The 11,274-nt window shown below is 47.3% G+C and overlaps 1 protein-coding gene across 1 annotated transcript in view; it reads left to right on the top strand.

Annotated features, from left to right (window-relative positions):
- Positions 1-526: 526 nt before the first annotated feature.
- The window catches only part of BRI3 (brain protein I3), a 34,417-nt gene continuing 23,669 nt past the window's right edge, over positions 527-11,274 (top strand). Inside the window, exons 1-2 of the mRNA XM_029058048.2 lie at positions 527-939; positions 6,573-6,660. Of these exons, the coding sequence (XP_028913881.1) occupies positions 747-939; positions 6,573-6,660 (281 nt within the window). The 5' untranslated portion in view covers positions 527-746. The remainder of the gene's footprint in view (positions 940-6,572; positions 6,661-11,274) is intronic.

The following is an 11,274-nucleotide window of genomic DNA, read 5'->3' as shown; positions in this document are numbered from 1 at the left end:
ACTACTGACTGAATAGGTCCCGATATATGTGCATAGAGCCCCGAGTAAGCGCTGATCAAATACCGCCGGTATTCCTGTCATTGTGAGGTGTGAGGCGGGAGGGCGCGGGCCCCTCTGAGGGGCTTCGAGGTCATTTGGCGACCGCCCTGGCGGTTTTAATTACCGCTTCTCATTAGGAAAGGGCGACGGGGCTCGGGGGGAGACGCTGGGGCTTGGAAGGGAGGGGAGGGGGGAGGCGGCGGTCGGCGCAGCGCTGTGGTCAGGGCCCAAGTCGTCGTGGTCGTCGTCGTCGTCGTCGTCGTGGTCGCGGTCGTCGTCAACAGGTGCCGGGCCCCGCGCGGCTCCTTTAAGCCTCCCCGGCGCGCGCCCGCCCTCCCCGCTCGCGCTCGCGCGCGCGGCCGGCGGGGAGAGCCGCGCCACGTGACCCCAGTCTTGTGACCGGCCGGGAAACCATCGGCCGCCTCGCCGGGGAAAAAAGGGGGGGGGGGGGGGGGGAAAGGAGGGGGGAGATCACGCGCACCCCCTGCCCGCGCGCGCCCGGCCCCCTCCCCCGAGGGGGAGCCGCGTGCTTGTCCGCGCGCCCGAGGAGCGAGGGAGGGAGGGAGGGGGAAATCCCCCCGCCGCAGGGGGGCGCTCGGGGGTCCGACCGAGGAGCAGCCGCCAGTTGCCACTAAGTTGGTGGCCAGCCCAGCCCGGGAGCAGCGGGACGCTGCTGCAGCTGCTCTTCCTCTGCACCCCGTCCCAGCATGGATAGCAAGCCTCTGCTGCAGGACCGACCCCCTCCCTACACCGTGGAGGCCGGCCGGGGCGACTACGCCTACGGGCAGCAGCACCAGCAGCACAACTACGGGGCCATCCCCGCCGAGCCCCCCCAGCCCAATTTCCAGCCTGGCTTCCAACCGGCCTTTCAGCCCCCGCCCTACCCCTACACCACCCCAGGTGAGTCTCCTGCCCCTTCCCTCCCCCCTTCTCCTCCAAGTCGGGGAGGGCGAGAGGGGCCCTGAAAAAAAAGTTTGCAGCCTGGAGTTCCCCGTCCCCCATTTCTGGAGGGAGGGAGCGGATGGCGGGCTCCCTTTTATTAGGAGGGGGTTGGTCTCCTCGGGGCCGAAGACGAAAAACAAAGCGGCAGATTGCGGGCTCCGAAGTCGTTCCCTTCCTCCTGGAGCGAAAGCTTGTGACTCCCAAAGTTGCCCCCCCCACCTCCACCCTTTGGATGCACCTTGGGCGGCGCACTGAGCTACCTCCTTGCAAAGCGCTGAGCACTGAGTTTTGCAAAAAGGAGCCTAGGAAAGAGCTCTGCCAGGGAGGTCCGGGCTGCTCCTGGAAGTTTTCCAGGGCAGAGCGAAGTTGCAAGTTAGGGAAGGCTGTTTATCGTAGTGAGGAAACTTTGGAGTTTGTGTTCTGTGTGTGTGTGTGTTGGGGGGGGGCGGGGTGGAGAGCCGGGGTCAGTTGTAAAGACAGCCCTTTAAATTATGTCCTTCCCTGCCAGGGAGCAGCTGCCGAGTGTCTTAAACACCCCTAGTATCCAGAAACTGGACCCTCCAATAGCTCCTTTAAGGAGTGGGCTGCAGCGCAGCATGGAGTGGAAATATAAATGTGTCTCAAGATTTGGAGCTGCTACTAGGCCACGAACTCATTTCCAAACTGAGTATCCCTTTGCTGGGCAGGGTGTACCATCATCACTCACTGGCCATTCCCAATAACCTCCTGCTTGTGGCTCATTTCATGGCTAAAGTGAATTTTTCCATTAGCATTTATGAAAAATATTCATTAAAAGGAATAAGGATGGAAGGACTGTGAAGCAGCGTGGCCTAGTGGGAAGAGAACGCGACTGGGAGTCAGAGGGCCTGGGTTCTAATTCCAGACACCCCCCCCCCCCCCCATACACACACACATTGTCTGCTATGACCTTGGGCAAGTCACTTAACTTCCTTGTGCCTCGGTTCCATCACCTGCAAAATGGAGATCCAGTCCCTTTGTGGGACAGGGTTTGGATCCAACTTGATTATCTTATATCTATCTCTCTGCTTAGTACAGTCCCTGGCATATAGTAAGCACTTAACGAATACTGTAAAAACAACAATAAAACTACAGAGCATGAATTCAGACTTGCTTAATACATGTCCTATCTCCCACTCACACTTTTTTATGGTATTTAAGTGCTTGCTATGTCTCGGGCACTGTGCTAGGGTAGTGGAGACACAAGATGCATTTTCCTTCGGTCTGCTACCTGGATCATTTTCCAAGATGCCATTCCGCTGATATCTCATAAGTCTCCAATGGTTACCCATTCCTCTCCACATCAAGCAGAAACTCCTAACCACTGGCTTTAAGACACACCATCAGCTTGCTCCCTCTTACTTACCCACTCCTTTCTCCCACTACACCCCAACTTGCACTCTTTGCTTTTCCCAAGTGCATAGATTTATACTCCCCTGCCCCCCATTCCTTGTCAGTGCCCTTCCCCCATCTAAAATTGCCTCTGCCTTCAAATACAGCTGTCTCTCCATCTTTCAATACGCCCAGATCTCATCTCCATCAAGAAGACTTCCTAGATTAATGTCTAATCTCCCTAGGTTATATCCCCCAACTGTCACCCCAGGGTTTCTGGACCAACTGAACACTTGCATATCCTATTATTTAGGCATTAACTCCTCTACATAGTCCCCTCGTTTTCTTTCCTCCTACCTGTATATTAGTTCAGTGTTTGTCTTCCCTGCTCTCCCAAGCCTTTAGTAGATGCTCGATCAGTACTTGAAAATGATTTATTTCCTTATTACCCCCAGTGGGGGTGAAAAGTTAATAGAGTTATTCTCTGGAGCACTTGTGAGTTTCCCTAAAAAGCCAACTCTTAATTTTTCAAGGACTGATAATCCAGTTTGAGGCTTCTGCAGGTTTTTTTTCTCTTCTCCCTCCCTCCTTTTGCTTGTCTCATCCCAGGCAGATGAGAGGAGGGGAAACCTCTCAAAAAGGGTGAGAAGAGAAAGGAAGGAACCTCTGAAAAACTTGGCTAGGAAGTACTCTGGAACTGATGCCTAAAATAAGGTTTTATTTTAGGTTTGCACTCCCTGATTGGAAAATTGAGAGCTACTTGTGATTTATTACAATGGTAATAGTACAGCCTTTTTAAAAAATAGAGGAAAGCAGATATTGTTGTGTGTTGCTTGTGCTTGAAAGGATTACCATTATAATTCTTTTATTAAGTCCTTACAATGTGCTAAGCACTGGGGTAGGTCTTTGCAGATAAATTCAGAGGGGTCTTTGGCCCACAAGGGCCTCTCACGCAAGATGGGAGGAATCACAGACAGTAACTGAATGAAGATGTAATCCAGTCAGTGTAAAAATAAAAAATCAATCGTAAAATATGTACGAGGTAATCACTTCTTAGAAGGGACAGTCTTCCTGTACCACACCTACTTACTGTACCTAGATAATGTCTGTCTTGCAGCCGACCCCTTGCACACATCCTTCCTCTGGCCTGGAACTTCCTCACCCTTTATATCTGATGGTCCACCACTCCCCTACTCTTCAAAGCCCTACTTAAATCACATCTCCTCCAAAAGGTCTTGCCTGGCTAAGCCCTCATTTCCTGTATTTATTGTCCCCTCTGTGTCACCTGGGCCCTTGGATCTAAATCTACATCTCCAGCCCTGATCTCTCTCCCTCTCTGCATTTACTCCTGCCTTCGAAACATCTCTACTTGGATGTCCTCACACCACCTCAAACTTAATATGTCTAGCACAGAACTCCTTATCTTCCCACCCAAAACCCATTCCCCAGACTTTCCCATCACAGTGGATGGCACCACCATCCTTCCTGTCTCACAAGCCCTAATCTTGCCATTATCCTTGACTCCTCCCTCTTTCAACCCACATATTCAGTGCATCACTAAATCCTGTCCGTTCAACTTTCACAACATCGCTAAAATCCGCCCTTTTCTCTCCATCCAGACTACTACCAGTTTAATCCAATCACCATCCTATCCCTCTTCTATTACTATATCAGCCTCCTTTGCTGACCTCTCCTCCCTGGATCATTTTTCTACAAAAGCATTCAGACCCTGTTTTCCCACTCAAGAACCTTCAGTGGTTGCCCATCTACCTCCGCATCAAACAAAAACTCCTCACTTTTGGCGTTAAACCACTCAATCACCTTGAGTGCCCTCTCCCCCCCATCCGCCCCTGCCCCCAACCTCACTGCTCTCCTACTGCAACCCAGCCTGCACACTTCGCCCCTCTGATGCTAACCTTCTCACTATACCTGGATCTTGTCTGTTTCTCCGACCTCACACCCACGACCTGCCTCTGGCTTGGAATGCCTTCCCTCCTCATATCTGACAGACAATTGCTCTCCCCACCATCAAAGCCTTATTGAAGGCACATGCCCTCCAAGAGGCCTTCCCTAAGTCATCTTTTCCTCTTCTCCCACTCCCTTCTGCATCCCTGACTTGCTCCCTTTGTTCTTCACCCCTCCCAGCCCCACAGCACTTACATACATTTCTGTAATTTATTTATTTATGTTAATGTCTCTCTCACCCTCTAGACTGTAAGCTCCTTGCTGCAGGGAATGTCTGTTTATTGTTGTATTGTACTCTCCCAAGTGTTTAGTACAGTGCTCTGCACACAGCGCTCAATAAATATTATTGACTGATTGACTATCCCTCAAACACTCATCACCCCAGCCCCACAGTACTCTCCCTATACTCTCCCATTTCCCCTTATCTATAATTTATTTAATGTCTGTCTTCCCCTGTAGACTGTAAGCTCCTTGTGGGCAGGAATCAGGTCTACCAACTCATTGTACTGTCCCATGCACTGCGCTGTACACAGTAAGTTCCCAGTCACCCAGTAAATACCATTGGTTGATTGCCCAACACCATTTCAGGCAAGACTATCCTGGGTCTGAAACTGCCACAAGGATCCCAGGCATTCATTGCACCCTGGTGACTACTGGCCAACCCCCCTCCCCCCATCCCATGTCTATGGGGACCCCATTGGTTCAATTTTAGTGGTCTCTGGGCCATTTCCCCATGGAGAAATGAATATCTGTGATTTGGTGACCCGAAGGAATGCAAACTTTTTTTGTGGTTTTTAAATTTTTTGTGAACCTAATACTAGAAGACAAAATAGTCTTTTCTGCATGATTATTTTTTCCCCAAGGGTCCATGTTAAATTTGTTAAGAACATTGCCATAGGATATTTTGAGAAATATAGGATACTTACTCATGGTGTTATTCTAAGTGCTGTACGGAAACTGAAAACACATGATCCTTGCCATCCAGCAGGAGTAGTAGTCCCAATATTATTACTGTTTTTATTATTATGAATAACAATAGTGGTATTTGTTAAACCTTCTGTGCCACACTGTATGCTAAGACCTGGGATAAAACCACTATAAATAAGTAGGTTAGACGCAGTCCCTGTCCCATATAAGGTTCACAGTCCAAGGGGGAGGGAGAACAGGATCTTTTCCCCCATTTTACAGATTAGGGAACGGAGGCCCAGAGAAGTTAAGAGACTTGCCCAAGGCCATACAGAAAGCAAGTGGCAAAGCTTGGGAATAGAGCACAGACCAAACCATCTCAAAGTAGTAGTAATAGTATTAAGCCCTTACTGTGTGCAGAAAACTTCTCGAAGTACTGGGGGAAAACTCACAGGTGGGAATTGAACACAGTCTCTGACCTTCGTGGAACTCCCAATCAAAAAGGTAGATGTTTATTCTCTAATAAATAGTAGTAAACAAAGCTGGATTTGTTTAGTAATTAAAACAGGCCAGGTTAGAATGGTGTCTTTCTGACCCTCTCACTTTTCTGCTGGGTTCTGGTCTTGGTGGTTGTATATGTTACCCAGTGAGCAGAGGGGATTAACACACTGCTGCTCTAAGTAGAATGTGCCTTCCTCCCCTTTCTTCTCCTGTCTTTGTACGGTAGTTACTGTTTAACCCGCAGGCCAACCCTGAAGTAAACTGGTAAGCAGTGCCAACAACCATCCAGTCCCAACTTGAATGCAAATTTAACTAAATATTCATTCATTCAATTGTATTTATTGAGCGCCTACTGTGTGCAGAGCACTGTAGTAAGCACTGGACAGTATAATACAGAAATAAAGAGAAACAGTCCCTGCCCACAGTGGGCTTACTGGCTGGTCCTTGAAACCAACCCAAGTGAATCTTTTAGAAATTAGTTGATTTTGTATGAACTTTGGGCTGCAGAATTGTTGAAATTAAATTTTAGAATTTTAACATAAGCTGGTAAAATTATACCTCACCTTTAGGAAACAGGCACTAATTACTGCATTCCATCCACAAGGTTTGAATTTAAATGTATGATCTATTAAAGACTTGTATCCAATGAAAGCTGTGAGGTGTGTGGCATATATAAATGATTCTAACCAAATCTTTTGTGTGATTTTTATAGTATTACTGAAATCCAGTGATTATATTAATATTCTTTTCTCGTTAGAAAGTGTAACAAAATTGCCAGTCTCCTCTTGTTGCGGGATTTAATGAAATAGACTTATTCATAGTCTTTTTTTTTCCCCTTTTCCCTTTGATGTGTTTCTCCTTACCATTAGTTGGACCGAACTACCCCCATGGAGCTTACACTGTTATCCAACAGCCTGCCTCTTCTATAGTGGTCGTTGGAGGTTGTCCAGCCTGCAGGTATGGTATTTGGCCATGTTTTCTTTTTTAAGATGGTTTACCTAACTCTGACCTTGAAATCAACCAAACATTATGTCATGGTAATGGAAATGATGGAGAGGTGGGCTGAAGCCCCTGGGGAGGAGGTTGGAAATAGAAGGTGCTGCTTCCTTGACTGCCACTTCTGCTGCTGCCTGTACTGCCTTAGTGGCCCACTGGTCCCAGAGGCCATGGCTCCAAAAACTCACCTGTAGGAATCGAGGCTAACGGTGGTGGGTTTGGAGAGTGGCACTCCCACCGTCTCATCCCTGCCGGTTGTGTTTTCACCGGCAGGGGTGCAGCTAGTGAGTTGGTGGGCAGGACTACAGACTACTGCAAAATGCATGCAAGAGTTTTACATTCAAAACCCATTTGTGGCTAGAGCGTGTGCAGCACAGGGCTGAGGCTGGGCCTTGGACTAACAGAGGGTCGGTGTTCGGGGGGCCACACCGCCTAAGGGAGCTGGCTGTTTTCAGGATTCCTGACGAGCCCGTCCACCAAGTGTGATGCCCTAGGAGGCTCCTTGATCAGAAACCTTCAGCCCTGATGGCATAGCGTTGCATTCCCCTACTTCTGGTGGTCATTTCACCCCTCTCTCCCTCATCACTGCAGGGAGCTGTGAGTTGGATTTTGAGGAGGCGGGGGATCTGGAGGATATTTTTTGCTCTTTTCACTGTTCTTTTTCACAAATTGTAAGTGGGGAGGCGACGGAGGCACACATTGGCCGGTTGACACAACGTAAATCTCCCAGTTGCTGTCAGCCAAAGTTCAGGTAAAACCATGCCCTCCTGCTCTGACCCCCTTTAAAGTTGTGTCCCTGCAGCTCACCTCTCCTTCCTTCATCTGCTGCTCCCTGAAACCCCGAACTCTCCTTGTGTGTACTTATTTTTGGAACTTGGGCCACCTTTCCCCCTGTCTCAGTATCAATCTCAGGGTGAGGAAGAGCTGGGTTGGAACCATGTGGCAGAGGCAGGAGGAAAGTGAGACAAACATTTTTGGGGTTTTTTGTTGTTGTTTTGTTGTTTAATAAGAGGCACATGAATGGAGATGGAGTTTATGGGGCTGTGGTTAGGGAGGGTGGGGGTGGATTCGCATTAGCAGGACCAGGAAAAGAGAGGTGGAGGAGCAGGGGAGCTGAAGGCATATGGAGTAGAGGGGAAGGGACATGAGAGTAAGGACAGAGGTGGGAAGGAGTGAGGTCAGTACTGTGGGAAAAAACAAAAAAAAGTCATGGCTTACCTGTGCTGGCCAGTACGGGCAAGAGAATACCTTCCAAGTGTGTGAACTCAGTGAGACAGTAGTACTTATATCCACAGAGGGGTTAGAAAATGTTGATACAGTAACATTCTGAGCTTTCTTCGGGACAGGGACTGTGTCCAATATGGTTATCTTGTTTCTAGTACAGTGCATGACACATATTAAGTCCTTAACAGATACCACAGTTATCATTTCTATTATTATTATTGATTGTTATTCTACTCCAAGATTGCATCTAGAGCACTTCCTCTTCTCGGTCCTTCATGTTTCCCTTCTCAGTGCGTAGCCCCACATTCATTCATTTGTGCATACATGCACATACTGCTCATGAAAGAGCAGTATCTATAATAATAATAATAAAACGTTATTTGTTTAAGTGCTTACTACATGTCAGACACCATTTTAAGCACTAGGGAAATACAGATTTATCAGGGTGGAGATTCTCTGTCCCACAAAGGGCTCATAATCTAAGAAAGAGGGAGAACAGGTATTTAATCCCCATTTTATAAATGAGGAAGCAGAGGCACAGAGAAGTTAGGTGACTTACCCAAGGTCAAACTGCAGGCAATTGGCAGAGCCGGGATTAGAACCCAGGTCCTTTGACTTCCAAGCCTTCCACTCTTTCCTTTAAGCCATGCTGCTTCTCTGCTTATCAGAAGCAGTTCTTTGAAGTACACCAGGGTTGTGTTTGTGAACTCCTGGGGATAACCACTGTCCTAGACCATGTGCATTTCTTCATTTCCCTCCCCTTTTCAACCTCCTCCCTCCTCCCGCCCTGCCCCTCCAAAGAAATCAGAACAAAACAAATAACCTGGGTAATTGAGGGCTTTAGAAAGGTTTCCCCCCTCTCCCATGCTTCCTTCCTGTGATCCTTCTTCCCATTCATTACAGTGAATTCCCAGGTAAGAGGGTAAATCAAATAGGAATTGTCTTTTTTTAATTGACATTTCTAGAAACCTAAAGTTGTATAGGACTGTAGGCATTTTCTACATCCATTTTCTTCCTCAACCAAAGGCACAACAATCCTCTTGCTGCTGTCCTTGCCATTCCTGACCAACTCCCCGGCCCTGTCTTATGCTTGTGAAATCTTTCATAGTTGTGATCATAATGCTGAAATATTGGTATTTGGAAAGCTTTCTGTGAATTTATGAAGTTTATGCTCTTCGGCTTTTTGGTAGAATCCCGAGATGGTAACGGTTAAGTGCCTCATTCGTTTATCTTTACTTGCTTGGGGCATCTACCGATGGTGTAGTGGCATTTTTAAAGTTCCCTTATATAAAACACTGATTTCTGCTGTAGTTAGGAAAAGATGAACTTTTTAATAATATGTGACTCTGGGGAAAAGAAATCTGTGTTTACACAATAACAAAGTGCTATGAAAGCCAATTAGGGTTTCAGAACAATTTTTTTTTATCTTGCTCTTATCAAATCACTTCCAGTTAAACTTTTCTGAAAATGGTTTCATTTTCAGTATTCTGATGGAATATAAATTCTAGGTTTGTTTCCTTTTTGGACTTTGCTATTTACTGGATATTGGTCCTTGGTGGACATAAAGAGCCTCTGCACACTAAAATATGGAAAGTAGTAACAATATGAAATGGAATCATGAGTGTTATGACCTAGTGGATAGAACGCGGGCCTGGGAGGCAGGTCATGGGTTCTAATCCTAGCTCTGCCACTTGTCTCCTGTATGACCTTGGGCAAGTCACTTCACTTCTCTGTGCCTCAGGTACCTCAGCTGTAAAATGGGGATTAAGATTGTGAGTCCGGTAGGGGACCGGGTACCGTATCCAACCCGATTTGCTTGAATCCATCCCAGTGCTTAGTACAGTTCCTGGCATATAGTAAGCACTTAACAAATACCATTGTTATTATTATCATTATTATCATTAATATTATTAGGCTTTCTGGACACTGAAAGCCTGGCTCTGAAGACGAAAGAGGGGAAAATAATTTAAAAAGAATCTTGCCAAGTTTCTCCTCCCATGCCATAATAAAATAATTATGGTTTTTAAGTGCTTACTATGTGCCAGGCATTGCACTAAGCACTGGAATAGATACAGTCCCTGTCCCACATGGGGCTCACAGTCTTATTCCCCATTTTACAGATGAGGTAACTGAGGCCCAGAGAAGTGAAGCGACTTGCCCAAGATCACATAACAGACAGGTGGTAGAGCCAGGATTAGAACCAAGGTCCTTCAGGCTCCCAGGCTTCCATGATATAAAAGAAAGTCGGCTTTGGAGACCGACGAAGCTAACTTAGAGAATGCCACAGTCTCTGTCCTCCTTCACTTCCTGGATAGTATTTGGGGCATTGAGAAAAGTGGACAAGAGAGTTCCGGGAGTATGCTTGTTAGGTGGGGTGGGGTCCTGGGTCTTCGATGCTGTTGGTCTCCTAAGCTCAAAGCAGCTCTGAGGATCTGGAGGGAATCCAGAAGCAGTGCTGTGGGCATGCTAGGAACCAGACCAAGCCCAGGCACCTCCCATCGTTCTTCCCTGTGTGCCACCTCTTTGGCTGGCAGGAACACAAGACCCCAGAGCTTCCAGAGAGCTATTTCCTGTTAGAGTGTAAGCCCTTTAAGGGCAGAGAATGTCTCATCACTGTTGTACTTGCCCATGTGTTTATATGCTACTGTGCACGAAGATGCTCAGTAAATGCTGTTGATTGATTGTGTGTTGGTAATGCTATATTGAGCCCCAGAGACTCATTATGTAAGCCAGCAGGTGTGATTGTTGCTTCTACTGGTGCCCCTTGACAGTCACAGAGAAACAGTGGTTGGAGGAAAGTTTGATTGAAGGCATCCCCAGGTCAGAGATGCCATGATGATGATGATGAACTGTATTAGGTGCTTGCTGTGTGCTAAGCACTGAATTCAGTGTACACAGTAAGCGCTCAATAAGCATGATTGAATGAATTCAGTTGGACCCTGTCCATGTCCAACCTGGAGCTCTAAATCAAAGAGGGAAGGAGAACAGGTATTTGAACCCTGTTTTACAGGTGAGGAGACTTAAGTGACTTGCCCAAGGTTTCACAGTGGGCAGTCAGCAAAGCTGGAACAAGAACCTAGGTCCTCTGACTTTCAGTTCCCTATTCTTTCCGGTTGGCCCTGCTGCTGACTTGGTAGGCGAGCTGTAGGAGCTTAAGGCTCCCAACTCTCTTAGGATATGGCTCTAGAGCTAGAGTGTTTAGGGGTGCACCCTCAGAGCGACATTTTGAGTAGTGGTGGTAACAATAATAATAGGATTTAAGTGTAACGTGGCAGTCACTGTACTAAGCATTGGGGTAGATAAAAGATAATCGAGTCCCGCAGGGGATTCACAGCCTAAGAGGGAGAACAG

The sequence above is a fragment of the Ornithorhynchus anatinus genome, chromosome 2, assembly GCF_004115215.2.
Source record: "Ornithorhynchus anatinus isolate Pmale09 chromosome 2, mOrnAna1.pri.v4, whole genome shotgun sequence".
In the NCBI taxonomy this organism is placed as follows: Eukaryota; Metazoa; Chordata; class Mammalia; order Monotremata; family Ornithorhynchidae; genus Ornithorhynchus; species Ornithorhynchus anatinus.
The sequence above is the reverse complement of the archived record's forward strand: the minus strand, read 5'-3'. Positions and strand labels throughout refer to the sequence as shown.